We start from the raw sequence: 20,882 nt of genomic DNA, 5'->3' as shown, positions 1-20,882 counted from the left end.
GAATTCATATTACAAAAAAAAAAAAAAAAATAGAAGCTAAGAAACTACTTGCCATGTGAAATTGCGTATCGTTGATTTAAAAATGAATGATAATTGATAATATTAAAATAATATCAACTTCTGTCAGTACTTCAGTGCTTTGATTAGTCATCAGTGCCTCATCTATACCGTATAACCTCTACACCAACATTCCCTCACCCTAATCATCTGCTCGAAATGGAAACAGTTACGGACAAATTTACCAACATCGTTCAAATCTACGCTTCCACGTCTGCAGTCCAAAGACAAATTTCATAAGACTGATTAAATCTACGCGATCATAATAAGTGTAAAATCTGGGTATCGATTCCGGTACCTCTAACTCATTGGTACCACGAAAAGAAAAAGACATTGGATTCAGAAATAATGATTTATTTTTGTCAGTTATATTAATGTGAGCGTTCGTCAATCAAAAAAGAAGAATACAAGAAATGACCTCTCAAAAACTTGTATGGTATGTTGTATGCTATGTTATTTCTAAAATCTTGTTATCCAAGTTTCTCAGATGTCAAGGTCTTGAAGTTTACTTTACTCTAACTATTCAATTGAACTCACTGACATCTTTTTTAAGAATGTGTATCGTCATAAGACGCAGTTTACCTTTGTAATACCTTTTGTACGGTTTTTTTTTTATCCCAGTCGCTAAGTTAAATTTTAAAGTATAAAACTGAAACTTGTTTATCAACAAAAATTACACACCAACACCAAAAAATAAAGTTTTTATTTATCCACTGAAGATTAGATAAAAAAGTAAGTGTATTGTTATCAATGACAGTTTACTGTGTACTTGAGTTAGAAATCAGTTGTTATGTTCACGAGCTTGAGTGAACACGGAATTAAATTTGGTCGTAACCGTTAATCAAACAAGAACACATTTTATTTTATTTTAAAATGCAATGCCATGTACATGGCGGATGCGCTATAATATTCAATTCCGCCAATATATTGGCTCTTGTGTTTGTGCTATAATACGCATTCTCCAAACCTCTTAAAGTTTGTTTTACAGCATTGCGTGACCAGAGAGTTATCAACAGATAGATCGATCTTGAAAATAGCTCATAATATTCAGTATCATTGTCAACAATTGCAGAATTAAATTGTAAAGCATAAAATGTGCATAATAAATAGCAAATCACTCCATATTTAATATAACATAATCCGTGTTATAATACTTGTTTCAGGAAAATATGCTTTACTTTTTGATTTTAAAAAGTGAAATATGAGCAAAACCTAAAAGAGAGAAAACACTCTTTTTAACCGAATCTAAAACACAAATATAGTACTATTAGTTCCAAACGGTAGGACGACAAGCCATCTTTTGCGCTTTTCTATACTATTATACAGTCAACGAGTTAAGTTAACAGAGACATATGTTACCTGTCAAAATCTTGAAGATAACAACCCTACTCATAGGTCACTTACCACAGTAAGAGCTTATCGCACAGTGGCCTGCAACGACACCAATATTACTGTACAAGGACAAGGACAAACAAAGATGTCGTCTTTGAAGGAAATATTTGAAGGGCTGCCCATAGATCCCCTACCACCGAAAAAGCCTCGAGATGAAACTATTGCACATGCGCCTATAAGAACGCCAAATTTAAGTCATGAAGAACAATCGGTAAGGCTTTGAATTATGTTAAAATGTACTCGTTTCGGTATCCAAAATGGTAAATGAATTCATAATCTCGGATCTTCTCTCATTATTTTGCTTCATTATCCTAGTTGTACTTTGGTTAAACGATTAGTATATTATGTTAGATACTATATTTTAAACCTAAATCTCCTGTGCTAACACAGTGATTCAGAATCTTTTTCTGTGATGAAACGTTGACAGCCATGGCTTAACTTTTTGTAAAACTTAGAGTGAAGTTGCAATATGAAGATTTATTTATGAAACCTTGAATAAATTGGTAATGTCACAGCATACATGTTTGTACAATTGTTTTTGTTGTTAATTGTGAATATAAAAACCTAAATTAAATGTGTTATATACCATTCTTTTCTTTCTAAACATTTAACAAATATTATAATACAAATCCGTTCCATATCACACACTGTATCAGCTTCCGACAAGTATTGGACATATACATGTATATGGCCTTTTGATTATGGAAAAGATTTTACAGTGCATGTATATTTATGAAAAATTTACATTGCTGCTGTTCTAATCTGATGGTATTTACACCCTGTAGTTGGCCTTGGAAAATGCCTTGAGATATTTTCCACCGGAAATCCATGAAACTTTGGCAGAAGAGTTCGTCGATGAATTAAGAAATTACGGACATATTTACATGTACAGATTGATGCCCACGACTGAACTGAGGTATATTATATAAAATTAAGATATATAGGATTCGGCAAAAATTAAAATGTTCATTTAAAAACAAACGTTTGTATTACATTCAGGGTGACCAGAAAAAACAAACTACATGCATTAACTTTGACCCTACTTTTGCTTGGTAAAAACTTATGCTTAAAATGTATGTTGCAATACTATGACGTAAAATTACTGTAGATTTCATTAATCAATATTTAAGTTGTGTCCTATCATATAGACTGTATATATACAAATTATCAAGATCACTAAGAGGGCTAGGTGGTTGTGGTCATTTTTAGGCCTTATTTACCTCCTTTACACGAAGAGCTCTGTGTAGAGATATATAAATATGTTCAAATTTTTAAGGTAAAATATTTGAATTGTTTTTACTAAACGATAGACTATGGCCAACGATATCATGTTATAAAGTTCAAGACAGATTTGACCACCCAGCCTCCTAAACATACAAGAGTTTACAATAATGCACGTAACTTATCGACTTTTTAACTTCTTTGTAAATGATGTGTATGGATTGAAAGGGGAAATTTTTTTGCTCATCAATAATCGGAAGTATAAAAGATCTTCGGACATCTCCGACTACCTGTTAACTATAACAAGATTTTATCAATCACAGAGCATATCCCATAGATCAGATCCCTGCTCGGTCTAGACATGCAGCCGCCATTATACATATGATTCTGAATAACCTTGACCCGTGCGTGGCTCAGTTTCCGCAAGAACTTGTAACTTACGGAGGAAATGGACAGGTTTTCTCTAATTGGGCTCAAGTAAGATTTTGTGCATTTTGAAACATAAAAAAAATCAAAAATTAATCAAAATGAGAATTTTTTTTTTCTATTTCTTTATTTGTTTGTTTTTGCTTTGTGTAAAATATGAATCAACAGCAGCAAAACGATTTTACTTTAGTATTCATTTGACAATTGTTCCTCAACCACCTACGTTTCTGATTTCACAGTTTCTGTTGACGATGAAGTACTTATCAGAGATGACGGAGGAGCAGACCCTGGTGATGTACTCGGGTCATCCAGCGGGACTGTTCCCTAGCTCCCCCTCAGCACCAAGGGTTGTTGTCACCAACGGAATGGTAGGAACTGAGAAAAAAAAACAAGGAATGTTATTAATATTTAAAGGGGTAGAAAGGCCGTGTCCATATTCAGACTTCATTGATCTCCTTAAGAAAAAAATCTTTGTTTAAGGATAAAAAATTATATTCAAATCTAAAACATATTGATTTCATCTTAACTCATTACTTTATGACCAAACGTATCATATATAAAGTTTCAGATCAATCAGGCGGGTAAATTATTGAGTTTAACCAATTCATTGAATATTTCCGTGGTATATACATGTATGACTAACTTCTATCAGACACAAGTAAACTAGTTGAACCTTTGAAATAAAATCTGTTAAAAAAAATTCAATTTGTGATAATAAGAAGGAACCGAATAAACAATGCGACTTTCCAGAAAGATCTTTTTCTTTATTCAATATAGGTAATCCCAAATTATTCTTCCAGAGAAATGTATGAAAAGATGTTTGCTCTTGGAGTATCAGTGTAAGTTTACAATTTATATTTTTTCATAACAACTAAATTACTGTACCCTAAGTAAACAAATATATTGACAATATTCGTGCACATGTATAGTTGATAAATAATGAAACTACTATTTTTTGTGTATTTTATTCAATTCAAAGTGAAAAATTAGACTCATCAAACAAATTAAATGATTCAAACAATACAGACATCTTAAATTGAATTAAAGCATCATGACATTTTTATTAATGTAACTAACCTTTGGTGTTCTGCATGGGTGCAATCGTCAGACCTCTATTGCAAAGGACAAACATATGACATGTGTAAAGTAGTATGCAAATCTACCTTTGAAATGTATGTAGCGAACAGGTTACTAAAGAAAACAGCCAATAATAAAAACAACTTAAAAACTGAAAAATAATGTTGATTTTGTTTTGCCATGTCTTTCGTGCAGAGAGACAAGCACTAATTTCTAGATTATTAGACCAACTGTAGGTGAACATGATTTGTTACCAAGTTGTTTCGTGAATAATCCAAGTTATGGGCAAGACAGAAAGCAGAACATAAATATTTTAACAATTATCAGTGATGGACACGAAATTTCATGTATATCCAGAAGATTTTGACAATATGTGTGTTCTTCGAACTCACAGGTATGGTCAGATGACGGCAGGAAGTTACTGCTATATAGGACCCCAGGGGATCGTACACGGAACCACAGTGTGTATATCAAGCTATCATCCCCTTTTGTTTCGTCAAATGTTGTAATTTGCAAACAAAAGCACGTTTTGGCGATGGTGCATTAACAATAAAATATAGTGCGAGGAACACTGCTTTCCATTCAATTAAACATTTAGTTGAAGAACGAATTACACAGGAGTTCTATATTAATTTTAATAATCATCTTCTCACAATACGTATTGCATTTTGTAAAACTCTCACCCATTATATTCATAATTTACAATGTGGAAGTCATATATACAACTGTTGGCAAATAAAATGCAAAAAAGACAGACAAACAGTCATATCAAATTATGTATTAGTATTTTATTTTTAAAAATAAACCAAAAGGGATAAGTATTTCAATGAAAGATATCTATTTTCAGCTGACTGTATTGAATGCTGCCCGCAAACACTTGGGATGCACCGATATGGCAGGCAAGGTAAACATAGTTACGTGTATTGAAATTAAGAAGCATATTTCCTCTTCCGGTAAATATCAATTCCTGAATTGGACAATGAAAATGACTTACATAGCGCAAGTAAAATAATTTACAACAAGTATAAACGGTAATTAAACGTTATATATACCTAGTAAAGCCATCGCAATGACGGAGGTCGATAAGAATTCATAATCAAAAAATATGATTAAATAGGGGACTTTTCTTAATTTTGAAATCAATTTTCAAAAGCACTAAAATAAATGGCCAGTGGTAAGAAAATCATAAAATATAAATCATCATAAAATAAAAACAGACAGGTGTATGTACCAAACAGACAGAGAAGTCCATTATGATTTCATTTAGCTGCAGAACTGTAGCTCTCCGGGAAAAAAAAATATTGACAGACCGGAGAGCTACAGGGCCACCCATTGAAAAAATTGTATATTTATTGCGCAGAAAAACGTGCGCTAGTTTTCGCTAGTGCGCAATAAATATACAATTTTTTCAATGGGTGGCCCTGTAGCTCTCCGGTCTGTCAATATTTTTTTCCCGGAGAGCTACAGTTCTGCAGCTAGGTTTCATTGGATGGTAAAGGATGATTAAAGCAACTTTAGATTTCTAATACACTCGTGCTTAACGAGCACTGAACTTAAATATCGTAAATGACTCTACCTTTTATGTGAAGAAAGATGGTCATGATCATGCATTCATTTACATTTGAATTAGAGCAATGTCAGAAGTCAAGTGTCATAAAGACAATGCTCATAACGAAAACCTGTACCAATCTTTTAGTAATAAACATACTAAAAAACAATAGTAAAGTGATCTTCATTGTGATCAATAAAGGTTGTCATATATCAAATGGAATGTGTTGTTACGATACAGGTATTTGTTTCCTCTGGTTTGGGTGGCATGAGTGGTGCACAGCCAAAAGCTGCTGCCATATGTGGCTGCATTGGTGTTGTTGCAGAGGTAGGTCCATATCTCCTATGAATATCATATGACGAAATCGATTTTTCAATTAGAATAGTAAGTATTTGAATTTTAATTCAAAAAATATCACGTGGTTTATAAAAGTAGGGTTTTTTCTCTCTCCTCTCATAGGCGTCGGAACCGGGGGGGCTAGGGGGGGCTTAGCCCCCCCACTTTTTTTGCAAAGTTATACCTAACCATTAGAAACATAGCATGATGGAGGGTTCAGCCCCCCCCCCACTTTTTCTCGCAGGAAAGATTATTGTTCCTAAATTTACCTTGAAAGATTGAGAAGTTAGTTTCAGAAGCATACTAGCCCCCCCCCCCCCCCCCCCCCCCCCCCCGGATTAGGAATTTCATGATTTTGGAAAAAAGAAAACTTGGGTAAGTAATTGTTTTGGAAGTATAGGTATACTCACTCCCCCCCCCCCCCCCCCCCCCCCCCCACGGATTAGGATTTCCATGATTTTGGGAATTACTTTTTTCTCAATATTTCTGAGGATTAGTCTAGCCCCCCCACTTTCAATTTGCTTCCGACGCCTATGCCTCTTAATGCTATTAGGTAAGCAAAGAAGCTTTGGAGAAGCGATACAATCAAGGATGGGTTATGAAGGTCACGGACAGTTTAGACGAATGTATCAGCCTCATACGGCAAGCCAAAAAACAGAAGAAAGCGTCCAGCATCGGATACCGTGGAAACGTGGTCGACCTATGGTATGAACTTAATTATACGCAGTCGATTTCGGAAATGCGTGTGATTGACGTATGGAATCATAAAAAATCAATGAAATCGATGTGATATACTCAAAAAGGTGGTTATGTACTCAAATAATAATAAACAACACAGAACCATTTATGAAAATTACTGAAGTACATATGTATAACTTAAGTATATGTGCTGTATGACATTATATAGATACTTTCAAGAGTAGCTATTTAAATTTGACAAGAAGTTAGATTATTTAAGGAATAAATATATAAAATATGAACAAAATAGAATACAATTCTGACTACTTTTGAAAATTAACTTCAGGGAGCGTTTAGTGTATGAGTATGAGAGCACCGGAGACTTGCTTGTAGACCTTGGTTCGGACCAGACAAGTTGTCACAACCCGTTTCAAGGAGGATATTACCCTGTTCAGGTAAACTCATACAGGTAAAACAAATAAAATGAAACCCCTCTTAAGTGCATAATTGACGTAAAAGCTTCCATTCACGTAATATGTTGTATTCCGCTATGTACAAAGTTTTACCTCCGGAAATTAACAATCAATCTGTTACATTGTGTTAAGTTTATACAATGTAATTTTTGAAAGCATTTTATTGTCAAGCTTTCTGAAATAAATGGATGCATTTAAATATCTCATTGCGATGGCTAATGTCGAGGTTTTTAGTGAAGAACCTTCAGTAATATTGTTGACCAAACAATGCGCTGTCTTTAAAGGTAATTTTGTTGTTCGATAAGAACATGTCTAAATTAAGTTGTCGGTGTCAATGTATAAAACTGGTTATTTTTCGTTTGCATTAAGCGTATATAATGCTTCTTTCTATAATTCTGAAAAAGTAATGTCACTGTGCAGTATTGTCATTAGCTTTGTTAAAACCTTTGAAAAGCAAGATATATAGGAGAATAAAATAATTTATTACCTACTGATGGCATTAAGTGTATATTGAAGCCCTTGGGTTCTTCGTAGTTCATGTTTTTCTTTAAAAAGCTTAAACATTAATTTTTAGCTGTCTTACGAGGAGGCACGAGTTGAAATGCACGAAAACCCCGTCCGATTTAAAAACCTAGTGCAAGAAAGGTAATGATTGTGACTATGTTATTATGAAGGTTAGATTATCAGCAATTTATCCATCGGATATACATTTAAAAGATAAAGATATATCTAAGCTTTTCCTACATCGTTATGTATTATATATACATATGCAACTATCCTTCCAAAGGAGATAACTATTGCACACAGTCTTAAAATTATCACAACTATCCAAATCGCTTAAAAAACTACATGTAATTGTTTGATTTATTTAGCATTACTCTATTCGAAATTATGTTAAAAATACAGGTCACTTGAATTGTCTATAATAATAAAGAAAGAAAGAGAAAAACAGAACTTCCCTAAAAAAATTACGTTTTATGACCAGCTAACTGAATTTCAGTTTGAGGCGTCATGTGGATGCCATTAATAGACTCTCCGTCAGAGGGATGTTTTTCTGGGACTATGGCAACGCCTTTTTATTGGAGGCAGGGAGAGCTGGTAAAGATTGCTGGTTTTTTGGAGAGAGAGAGAGAGAGAGAGAGAGAGAGAGAGAGAGAGAGAGAGAGAGAGAGAGAGAGAGAGAGAGAGAGAGAGAGAGAGAGAGATGAACCCGTTTAAAGAGATTGTAATTTGAGATGTTTAAATTTTGCACTTAGTGACTTAAAAGCACTAATCCGATAGACGAGCTATTCCCTCGCCAATGTTTAGTAAATAATGTCACCTTTGTAAAAATATCATTTAGAGGTTATATTCTGAGATCTAGAGCTTTTAACATTTATTCAAGAAGCCGCAGATTAATTCTAATTCAGAAAATAAGGTATTGGTTCCTCGGAGAAAAATTTAAGATTAATTGACAATACATGTAGATCGATATACTGAATGAATGAATGAATGAACACATGTTTAATGATGTTATCTTTCCCGTTTTGAGGGGCGGATGTGGAAGAGAAGTCGGGGGTGACAGGGACCACCTTCCGCTACCCCTCCTACGTACAGGACATCATGGGAGATATATTTTCTCTCGGCTTCGGTCCTTTCAGGTACATTACGAAAAACATATAAAACCAAGGGAAAATTTACCAATTTTTCGAACTACGGAATTAAAATTGATATAAAATGAATATCATTCTGTTAACTCAATTTTATACATACATACATGTAGATATAAATGCATAAATGTACAATGAACATATTAAATGAAATGTTTTGCTTTTGATTTTCAATGTTGTTACAAATGTAAAGAACTTTTGTGGTTCGTGGATTTATTTGTAATATATATTTTATTGCTCAGTTTTGTGGGTGTAATTTGCATTGTAGGTGGGTCTGTACCTCCGGAGATCCCGGTGACTTGGATGTTACGGACGAAATAGCCACTTCAGTTTTAGAAGACATCATAAATAAAGGGGGTACATAGTGATGATACTATCATAATAGACATTAGTTTAAATATCAATTTTAGAAGGAGGTAAAATTCATCGCAAAATTTCCCCTTTTTTCTTATAAAAAGAAAACAATCATAAAAAATAATAATTAGTTTAATAGAGTTAATCGTATATTTTTAGAAAAAAATTAAAAATCTTGACGACTCAAATCTTTTATATTTAATTTTCACTACAAAATAAATACAATGAAAATAGTTACTGATATTGAAATAAAACAAATTTTAAAAAAAGATAAAGGTGCATTAACAATTTCTGTTTAGTTAGATTCTAATATAATTATCTAATTATGTATGTAGTTTCACTAAACACCAAACAACAATATGAAGACAACATCAGATGGATCAAGGAGGCCAATCAAAACAAACTGGTCAGTCAATTGTTTCATTTCAATATAAAAAAAGTCGTATTTCTTTTTTTTTTTGAGGGGGGGGGGGCAATATAAACAGAATCCAGACAATGTCCCCGAGTTTTGACATAAATCTAAAAAGGGTTTTAAATGTTTTGATGCGACATATTTTCTTTATAAACAGGTGGTTGGATCACAAGCACGAATACTCTATTCGGATCAGAACGGCAGAAAAGAAATAGCCACTGCATTCAACGAGGCAGTCGGAAGCAAGAAACTTAAAGTATGTACATGTAAAATCGGAAAGACATTGGTTAATTGCACGCAAGTTCTGTTTAAAGTATATACGCAGTATGTGTATGTGATTATTACTACTAGTTTGTTCCATTAATTTCCTTTCACCCTTGCATTCGCATTTTTCTGTTTTCCACAGGGACCAGTGGTGATAAGTCGGGACCATCATGACGTTAGTGGAACAGACAGTCCCTACAGGGAAACCTCTAACATATATGACGGATCGGCCTTCTGTGCTGGTACTGTAAACAGGGTTATTTTTGCCCCGTGTAATTTTCGCCCTTCTTCGCTCGCAAACGGTTGCGCCCCGTCTTGAATTTGCCCAGACAAAGTTGATATTATTTGAGACATTACCCAATCTTAAATTCGCCCGCTGACAGTGAGGGCGAAAGGGGCGAAAATAAAATGGAGGCGAATGTTTCCCTGTATACAGATTTATTCCTTTTCCCACGTAAAATATAACGATGATTCCATTTTTTTAAACACTTTCTTTCCGTTAATGTCCACTTAATTCTCGAGAATCGGTCGGCTTAAATGATGTCGATATTGGAACTGCACGATTCTACATGTTCCTCATTTTCAGATATGGCGGTTCAAAACTGCATTGGAGACGCCTTTCGTGGAGCCACTTGGGTGGCGCTACATAACGGCGGAGGGGTGGGCTGGTAAGGAAGAATAGTTTTATTTTTTCTTTACATCACTAGGGGTATAAAAATTTATGGTGTACTAAGTTTAAGAGAGAGAGAGAGAGAGAGAGAGAGAGAGAGAGAGAGAGAGAGAAAGAGAGAGAGAGCACACTTATCGCAGATCTTTATACTATCCATTTAGTTTAAGGTTATTCTGTAAATTTTTTTTGCGTATTTTGACCAGAGAATGGTGATTTGCATTCCGTATACATACTGAGACTAATAGTTATCAGACATACCACATCAGACATTTTTTTTCTTTTTTCAGGGGCGAAGTCATTAATGGTGGATTTGGGCTGGTGTTAGACGGGTCCAATGTAGGGATTTGTTTTACATATTTACTAATTACCATGCATAGCCAAAAAATAATTATTTCTTTTAAGTTTGTTGTTGCTGAATCTACATACTTAGATGTGATAAAATGTGCTTTCGTAAATATTTGTCAAGTGATTTCTTGTATTAATTTTCTTAATTTGAAAAATTCTTTCTACGTATACATTATGGGCTTTAATGCAAGTTAAACAAAACAATTATTGATAAATTCTTCCTCTTTAATATTATACAATTATTTAATGCTTTAGCAGTCAATAGACCAGAATATTTTTCCCGAGGTGCAGGGAACAGTTCAGTATGATCTATTGCCCGAGGCCAACGGCCGAGGGCAATAGATCATACTGAGCTGTTCCCTGCACCAAGGGAAAAAATTCTGGTCTATTGACTGTTCAAGCGTTAAATAATTGTTTTATTACCTAATTCCTTTTTTAGTTTTCGGGGTTTACAATTTGCATATTGCAATGATTTTCGTGCCATTATGCAATATACTAAGATTTTTTTTTCATCTTTTACATGCACAAAACCTGTTGCATGCATTACAACATCTCAATTTAATAGTTTACACAAAGAAGGGGGAACCTTCAACCTATTAGATTTTAAATACATGTAGTCTTTTACCTTATATCAGGCTTTAAAACTATTGATTATTTGATACTCCATTTTGATAACATTGAATTTGGTTTCACCAAGTACTAAAAACAGCGTCTATGTAAAGGAATATACATTCCATGAGAACTATCGAAAGGATGTAACATTAACATACCAGCGTTCTGAAATACGTTGCCGGTCCAATAGATCGCAGTCTATTGACCGGCGGTCCAATAGATCGAAGACTATTGACCGGTTGTCTAATAGATCGCAGTCTATTGACCGGCAGTTCAAAATAGACGCAAATATTTAATATGTAATAAAACAACAAAATCCCTTTGATTAGGTAATAATATATTATATCATATACATGTGTAGTATATATGCGTTAATATTATATGTATTTGTAGGAGGCGAGGGAGAAAGCCCGCAGAATGTTAGCCTGGGACGTTTCAAATGGGGTGAGTATTGAGAGTAATAAGAAGTGTAAATATCAAAAGAAAATCAAGTGAAAAATTGGTTATAAGTAATAATGGGGTTTTCTTTTATCACCTTTACTGTCAGTTGCAGTGCATGGACATGGCATGGACAGTGGAGGGGGGGGGGCAATATTTTTTTTTTAATGTACTTTCTTATCAAATTCAAATTGTACAAAATGTGACCAAGTAAATGGTGCAACTATTTGTATTATACACCGCATAGGTCAACCGTAGGAGCTGGGCTGGAAATGCCAAAGCTGAGGAGACTATCTGTAGAACTATGGAAGAAAACCCCGGCCTGAAAGTGACGGTGCCATATCATGTGCAGGATAAAGATCTACTTAAAAGGGTCCTCAAAGACTAGACTATTGTTCATAGCATCATAATGGCATGCCATGCCTACATGTAAATACATGAATTTTTGGTAAATGTACATGTATTCTTTTATCCAATTTATCCTGCAATTCTTAGGCTCATATCAAAATGCATTGTCACCAAACAAAGAAAATAACACTTTCAGAATTACACATTGACTTCTATTCACTTTAATTTCATATTTTTGTATCTGAATACAATTTTTCCAGTTTATCTACAATGCATCTGAACATACATCTTTTGATTTTGCAGGAAAAAGCTAAGTAAGTCACTTAAATCATGTGCTTTCATCTTATTACAAGAACCATTAAAGAGTGGTACTTTTTGTACATTCCTTAAAAATCCTACTTTTAGTAACTCTACTTTGAAAATAAATTAAAAAAAAAAATCCAGGGGGGGGGGGTTGGTTGGAGGGATTCCCCGACATCCCCCTCCCCCAAAGAATTACGCGTGCAGAATAAGGGGAGTCGAGGAATCTGGGCTCCTCCTGATTTGTGCATGCAGATGAGATAATTCTTTGTTTAAGAAAATCTTATACCTTTCACAGGATGAAACTCTGCTATTCAGCCAACAGAAATGTGACTTAAAAGTAGCCAAATTGCAAATCTTTAATTGCCATCCAGTCACCTTTCCAGACCTTTCAGTTAACAGCTGACTGAATGACAGAGTTTCACTGTGGTTTAAATAATCTGTACAATGTAATGAAATAAATTTAAAATGTATATAGCAGTTTTTATAGTTACACCAACAGTAGGCATATTGTATAAAGAATTTTACAGATCATTTACTGTATCATGTTTAAAAATTCTCATCTGTGCATATTATACATGTAATACATTTGTACATCTATTTGCATTCATATTGGAAAATTGGGACTGGCATTAAACATTTAAAAAATGTACAAATCTCTGAGTTAATATATTATTACATGTATTTATTTTTTCAAAATACTGAAAAAGAATTCAATAGGTTACAGTGACACAGGGAAGTCAAATGAAGGAAAAAAGCAGGAAATTTCAATGGTAACAGTCACTAAATATACACTCCTTATTAATGATTTTTGCAATTGAAAATCCAGAATAAAAAATCTTTTAGGCATTCTTTTTAATTGAAAGAAATAAAAATCACTATTGGTACATATCGCAGTAAATGGTACATGTATTTCAATTTCTCTATTAAACAATAAGAAATATATTTACAAATGAATTAGATGTTGAGTTACAATACATCAGCTAATTATTGCCTGAGTACTGTTCACTATATAGCACCCACATCAACCATGCCCTCTGTTGGGTAACAGATAGAGCAGGCAAGTCAATCAGTTACTACATGTTGTCACTTTAGCACTGGTCTTCCACCATGGACATCTCTTTTGCTCTACTCCTTGAGAGACACTAAGTTTTGGGGTTTATCCCCACACTCACTGTTTACTATGCTGTTGTGTTTACATTCTCCACTCTTCACTCCTAGACTTGCTTTAGAAAAGTGTGGACACCTGTACACAGGCATTTTGTTACACTCCCTGTTCTGTATGCAGTCAGCTGTACACTTAAAACTCCTCCACCCCCAAGATTCACAAAACATCACCTGCTGGGAGGGGCATCACCTGCTGGGAGGGGGGGCTGATACAGCCTTCCTGAAGTTGTTGAAGTGATCTAGATACTGGAGGATGGTGTCTGAGGGCGTGTACACAGTGTCTGGCTTATGCTTGAGGACTGGTGGAGGGGTTTCGGCGGAGTTTCCCACCATGCTCTGCAGTAGTTCCTTCATCATGTTCCAACACTCATTCAAGATAACACATGGGCAATATTCAACCTGAATAGACATTGGGCAGTTTGTTATTAGCATAAATATGCTGAAATTTGAAAAAATTACCTCTCAATTCTATTTTTTTGGAAAAATTTATGTGTGCAATCTTCAATGCTTTTCTAAAATTCTTAAACCAAGGCTGGTTTTTTTTATTTAAAGCATATTTCATTAAAATCATTTATCATTTATTTTTTTAGTTTTATTTTAAAAGCTATTCCATGGATCAAAGTCCTAAATTAAATATGAAGATGATATGTGCAGTCTTTACTCACCTCGATTAGAATCCCTCGAAAATTAGAAGCCAGGGACACAGACCCAATCTTGATGATAAAGTCCCCTACTTCATATCTCTGTCCCCGAGACTCAATTTTGAAGCCCTTTCTTTGGGAGTAAAAACTTTCCCTGCCTGCCTTTGCCATGGTCAGTTTGGACATCAAGTCCTCAAAAAGTAGGTCAGACACTAAGATTTGACCTGATTCTGTGACAGAAAAACAGGATGCCGGATGTTCACTGTTGTGAAGGATGTTGACCACGCACTGTTGGGCTAGAACGATAATGAGAAAAGAAAAGCTGATATAAAGGCAGATACAAGTCGGTTTCATTATAATGTTAAAGCGAATGTCATTTCTGTGCCCATAAAGCTCATTTAATATACTGAATATCATGTTCTAGGAAAAGTTTAATCATCATTGTTAACTACTGCTGCATAGTGCATGTGCATACCATGTCTTTGAATGAACCAACAGACAAGTTGTTTTATTTAATACTCCAGTCAAAATTTAAACTTATTAATTACATTGACAAGTAAATCAGTTGGTTTTGATAATACCATAGAAGGTAGGATAGTATATACTTTAAAGAGTTAAAACAGAATTTCATAAAAATTAGACACAACGAAGCCCCGATATCCCTTCTCTCTCTCCCTACAAAAGGAACATCATGAAAAGAATCACAGCCAGTATGTATGCGCTAGCTGTAGACCATCTTATTAAATTTTTCAATGTTTACATGAATAACCCCATATTCCAACAATGCAATATCCTTATGACTCCAGACACACAAAATATATAAGACATGTACATACGAGTCTGTGTGACATTCTGTGGGTTGGACTGGTAGGTCTCGCAGTCTACTAGGAAATTCCCAGACTTTGTGGCGCCCATCATTTCCACCTGCTTCTGGAGCCCATCCACCACCTGCTGCCCACTTTTACCCTCAGGGACTGGACAGGCAAACACACTATGACCATAAAAAAATTACATATTATTCATTTTATTGATCAGTTAAACATAATTTTTTCAAAATCAAATTCTGTCAATCTCAAATGAATTTAATATCTCGACGTCATTGGATGAATCGCGTCACATGATTGCCTTTTAAAAGCTAATAGCTTATAATTTTTTTTACATGGAGAGCATCAAAATTTATAAGGCAACATGGCGGATGTAACGTTATTTGAGCGGATTTTTTTTTACACAAACGCTCAACTGTACCTTTAATTTTTATGCCCCAAAATATTTACAGTGACCCCCCCTTTTGCCTGTGACGTAATATTACGATAATACAATGGCATCCAGGTTTGCACAGTCGACTGACGAGGAAAGTTCAAAATTAGAGAACTAAGCTATGAATTTAAGTGTAATAAATTATCTTTTGTTTGTTTACATATCAAACTTTAGGTCCTCATCAAAACAAAACACTTATTAGGTTCTGCCTCGCCTTCTATGGACTTTACTGACCCTATAAATTTCTGTAAACAGTCAGTAACCAACCCAATAAGTAATAATGCTATAGCATCTAAAGCTTTCACAAATCTCTGAAAAAAAATTGAAGTAAGAAATGTAACTGAAGCCAAAACGACAGATATGGGCATGATAAGTGTAAGGATATGGGAGTAAAAATAATGTACCACACCTGGGATTCAAACCCAGGCCCAGATACATGTAGCTCAGTGGATATAGCACTTGACTAGAGATTCAGGGGATCCAGGTTTTAATCCTAGTCCCTACCATCATTATTTCTCCCCACTGATGTCTAGTCAACCAAGCTATCCTGCGGCATAGGTATTCAAACCAAACTGACCATTGCACGTTCCTTTGCCTTCAAAGATACAGGTTCTATTGTCTTGCAGGAATTAACCTATCAGTTACGAGGGCTGGCACATTTTGAACATGTACTGATGTAGTGAGATGGGAGAAATAGTAGTGACGGGTCAACCCAGGCCCATTGAATCACAAGTTACTGTGTTAGGTACTCCGAACTGAACTATATCTTATACCCTATTGGTTGAACTGGTCTAAAAGTCACATTGGTATAAATAAGGAGCAATGACTGGTGGATGAATTCAATTATGATCTAAACATAAGGCTTAGCTAAATGCAGTGAGAAAATGCTGAATGTAAAGGGATGGAAGCTGAAAATGACATATATTGTATTTATAAGTAAGGATTTCATAAGGAATGCATTTAAATTTAACCACAATTACAACCATACAATTAATGGGTTGTGCAAGTTTTCGTTGCATTTCTCCAAAACAGATAATTACAGACAAAACATGTCAATATTTATCATGTTTATCAATACTACACCCGACTTCTTCTTAATAAGACCCCATCACATAGGGATCTTATCCATTCGGTCCTCTATCACATAAATAACTGTAACATACTCTAGATGTATCTTTCTTATCCGTGAAAGAGCACCAAGCGGATAAGATACCCTGCACTCTAATCTTCTCTTTTGTAAACAAAATACCGAATTTCCTCTGTTTGTATGGCTAAGTGTTTAAAAGAACAATTGGTGCCCTTTTATCGATGAGGTAAAAAAAATACATAAAATGTAAGACGCATTAACTATAGTCAACAACATTTACCAAACAACTCCCATTCTGAGATTGCAGAAATTATTATTTACACATTTCCCTCTTTTTCACGTTGTGCCGCGCCGGTAAAATTTTTAATGTGATAAAGTAACAAAACGCAAAACAAGTTTTAAAAAGAAATCAAATTTTGATGGGAACTGGATATGCATAATTCTTATGATAGTTGCTAAAAAATTTGCTTAGTTTTAAAAAACAGACCTTTATTTACGAATTTTTAAACAATGATTCTGGTCTCAGTTTTCAGTGTTATTTCGTTTTCTTAAAAGTAAAATAGTCTGGATTGCGCACACAAAACGTTACAAGCACGCCGGTCGGGATTTTTGATAATAAAATAAAAGAAGATTTATACTTGTCAAAGTTTCCACCAAAACAATGGCAGTAAGTAGAATTGATATATTTTTAAAGATTATTATTTATCAAACGAAGTTCATATGTTGACTTTCGCATAACCATGCCCATTAATTTGATCAAACATGTCACAGGCCTCTGAATTTCTATCAATAAGCCGCTAAATGTAGGGGAAATTTATATATAAATACAAAATGTATTTATTTAAATACAAAATGTATTTATTTATAGATAGGGTATATATATCTCTCTTCTCCTACATTTAGCGGTTTATTGAAAAAGATGCAGAGGACTGTGAACATGTTAACAGGTTGGGACCAATCTCCCAAATTGAATATAATAGCCCGTTTGGGATATAATAGCCCAAATGGGATATAAATATAAATAATGCATCCCCAGATCATTAAATCCAAACGTCGCCCGGCGGGAGGTGCAATACAAGGTGGGTCCCATTCCTGACCGGCTTTTCTCCATACAGATACACAACGTTCGCCATCGATCATAGCTCTACATTCATCTGTAAAAATTTAATTTTTTCCAGTAGTCATCCACAGTTTTCTTCTTTGCACCATTTCTCATGCTTTGATTTATTCATTTCGCGCACACGCATTCAGTCTTCATGACAATTTTTTTCAGCATATGCCCTTCGGGCATGTAGACCCATCATTTTTACCCAGCCCATTCAAATTTTTACATGCCCAACTCAAAATTCGTATATTTACCGGTACATGTATGGTGCAACCAAAATAAATAAATAAAGGTTTTATATCAATTTTATTGTATTAGGGACATCTTTCAAGTTCTTTCCAGCTCCCTCTCAATTTCAAGCTCAATGTACGTCTCGTAATTTAGCAAACATGTATACAATAGGTTTAACTAAACACTTTGATGATTACGATTGACGCTGATTAGACAAGTTGTACCAAGAATGTAGACTGCACAAAGCAAGTTAAGTGAATAACTTGGGTACGATGGAAGAAATGGCAAGTAAACATATTGTACGTTGACAGAAAATTTACACATGCCCTCCAGGCATGTAATTTGGCAATTTTTACATGCCCGCCTGCAAATTTACCAGGCCCCGGGCATCGGACTCCCGGGTTATTTCGAAGACTCCTTCTGTATCCATCTCGATTTAAAATTCTTTTCACAGTGCTTTCTGAGACAGTTCCAGGATCAATTTCATTTCTAACATTCGTTAATTCTGTTAAACTTTGCCTGCGATTCATTCTAACCATTCAAAAAATTTGTTGCTCATCCTGTGCACTGCACTTTTTGGGTCGGCCGCTTCTCGGTTTGTTTTCAACATCTTTAGTTGTTCCATGACGCTTCAAAAACGTGTGCACTGTAGATAACGGCTTTCCGATAATATCTAATATTTCTTGTAGTGTCAAACTTGCTTTTCTAAGAGATAAAATGGATTGTTTCTCTTCCAAACATAATTCCTTCCCCTTTCTACCCATGGTTGTTTACAGACCGAAAGTAACTACAGTAATGCAGAGTGATGATAAAATACCTCATTAACCAATCACGTGATAAATGTCTGTCCTAGTGAAGTTAGATATAGAGTATGAGAGATAACTCTACTTTCATTTCTGAAAACGATGTCTAAAACAAGCGCGTTACCGAATTTTAATCTGAGCGACGCCATGTTTTTACGAATACTTTTAACACGAGACTGTATATCAAATATTGTTCTCTTTTGCAATTTCAGTCATTACCTATGAACCCAAAGCCATTTCTGAATGGACTTACAGGTAAACCAGTGATGGTGAAACTAAAATGGGGCATGGAATACAAAGGATATCTGGTGTCTGTGGATGGCTACATGAATCTACAGGTATTAATACTGGGCTTGTACTATTTAATAAAATCCACATTGCTTCTACTGAGAAGTTCTGGTTTATAGATGTAAACTACATGTATTAAACCTGATCCAAAGAGGAGAATTACATATGTCAAGTTGGCATGAACAGATCATGATCTTAAACTGAAAAGTTGAGTATGATTTGTAGATCTGTGATTGTTAATGAGACTATATTCATCTGCTCTTTAGATCAGGTCCAACAGGTTTAGATAATAGCCTGTAATAATTTCAATGGTCATCACACTCTACCAACTCTGTAAAGGTAGATGGAAAAGTATGGATTCAAAATACTTTTGGTTTCTTACAATAAATTTATGCAGTACTATACTGGGTAATTGTTATTAAACATTAAAATTTTGAGAGTGTGGAAGATGTGTTTAAAACAATTAGTTTTAATAATTAAAAGATTAAATGTAAAATTTACGCAATGAATATCTTAATACAGCACATTGTTTTAAAAATGACATCTCTGTTCATAGCTTGCCAATACAGAAGAATATATTGATGGAGCGCAAACAGGCAATCTTGGAGAAGTTCTCATTCGATGTAATAATGTCCTGTATATTCGAGGAGTGGAAGAAGAGGATGAAGAAGGAGAGATGAAGGACTGATAACTTCCTCACAAAGTGCTGGAAGAGGCAGCAATCTTCGTTATGTTCATTTCATCATGTCATAATACATATGCCATTTTACAGACACTTTTGTATATTTCATTGTTTTCAATTCTGATCCATTGACTTTAGCACAGTATGTATGTACGAGTGTTGTTTTATGAGGTAGACTTTTGTGATCTGCATCATGTTTTTATTGAAACGTAAAATGTTGTACATGTTTATAAATACCATAACATAGTGTTATGTGTATACATGAATGTATACATGATAAAAGAAGTCAAGTGCAAGAAGCTTACTTGAAGAAAATTTGCATTTCTTTTTATAATTTTCTGAACTGTGTATTGCACTTTCAACAGCAACATTTTATCCAGAATCCAGACTTCTCATTAGACTTACAGGGAAGTTTATCAAGAAGGACACAAGGGTGGATTTTTTTCTCCTTGTAAACTTTTAATTATCATTATAATGCACATTATGGACGAGTCCCTTCATATATAAATTTTAGGCATGGCACCTCAAATGTCAGTATTTTCGTTTGTATTGTGTTCTTAATTGACCAACTTGTATTCTTGACATTATCATGAATTTGCCTGCATTCATTTGACTGGACATAGTTTAGCACTAATAGCAGTGCTTTTCCTTATGCAGGTGCTTACTTTGTGAGCAAGCAAGTTATCTACATGTACCTCGTATAAAGGAATTAGATGTGCATAGAAACTGTATACTTAACAGTCCAGAGTTATTAAAGAAAGTGAAAATTACATATACATATTATTATTATATTAATGATTACAAGTCTAAACTAAAAACATAGAAAATACATGTAGATGTGCCAACTACAATTAAACTTAGATATCTCGAACACTGATATATTGAATACAATGGGTACATTGTATGTGGAAGCGATATGCAAGTCCCAGCCACTTATTTCAAAGGTTTTTTACCCTTGATATCTCAAAGTGTTTAAACAGTCCCATCTAGTTTGAGATAACAGTTTGACTGTTCTATTTG

The 20,882-nt window shown here is 34.5% G+C and overlaps 3 protein-coding genes across 3 annotated transcripts; 2 read left to right on the top strand and 1 right to left on the bottom strand.

Annotated features, from left to right (window-relative positions):
- Nucleotides 1–1,486: 1,486 nt before the first annotated feature.
- Nucleotides 1,487–12,935, top strand: LOC128160553 (urocanate hydratase-like). Its single transcript, XM_052823892.1, has 21 exons — nt 1,487–1,660; nt 2,235–2,365; nt 2,994–3,147; nt 3,336–3,464; nt 3,874–3,935; nt 4,568–4,634; nt 5,021–5,077; nt 5,963–6,049; nt 6,612–6,763; nt 7,083–7,191; nt 7,784–7,854; nt 8,210–8,307; nt 8,741–8,849; nt 9,127–9,215; nt 9,548–9,618; nt 9,782–9,880; nt 10,031–10,130; nt 10,475–10,556; nt 10,846–10,894; nt 11,909–11,959; nt 12,201–12,935. The coding sequence occupies exons 1-21, from the start codon at nt 1,535–1,537 to the stop codon at nt 12,339–12,341; spliced, it is 2,034 nt and encodes a 677-aa protein (XP_052679852.1). The 5' UTR covers nt 1,487–1,534; the 3' UTR covers nt 12,342–12,935.
- A 324-nt stretch (nt 12,936–13,259) lies between these two features.
- Nucleotides 13,260–17,140, bottom strand: LOC128160554 (mediator of RNA polymerase II transcription subunit 20-like). The gene is made up of 4 exons (XM_052823893.1): nt 17,034–17,140; nt 15,246–15,400; nt 14,434–14,705; nt 13,260–14,167 (listed from the first exon to the last, which is right to left on the bottom strand). Exons 1-4 carry the CDS (start codon nt 17,045–17,047, stop codon nt 13,955–13,957), a joined length of 654 nt encoding a protein of 217 aa, XP_052679853.1. The 5' UTR covers nt 17,048–17,140; the 3' UTR covers nt 13,260–13,954.
- A 152-nt stretch (nt 17,141–17,292) lies between these two features.
- Nucleotides 17,293–20,634, top strand: LOC128161223 (small nuclear ribonucleoprotein F). Its single transcript, XM_052824449.1, has 3 exons — nt 17,293–17,420; nt 19,105–19,230; nt 19,737–20,634. The coding sequence occupies exons 1-3, from the start codon at nt 17,415–17,417 to the stop codon at nt 19,866–19,868; spliced, it is 264 nt and encodes an 87-aa protein (XP_052680409.1). The 5' UTR covers nt 17,293–17,414; the 3' UTR covers nt 19,869–20,634.
- Nucleotides 20,635–20,882: the final 248 nt, after the last annotated feature.

This window comes from Crassostrea angulata, chromosome 8, assembly GCF_025612915.1.
Source record: "Crassostrea angulata isolate pt1a10 chromosome 8, ASM2561291v2, whole genome shotgun sequence".
Taxonomy (NCBI): domain Eukaryota; kingdom Metazoa; phylum Mollusca; class Bivalvia; order Ostreida; family Ostreidae; genus Magallana; species Magallana angulata.
Note: the sequence above shows the minus strand (reverse complement) of the source record. Positions and strands in the feature narration are given on the sequence as shown.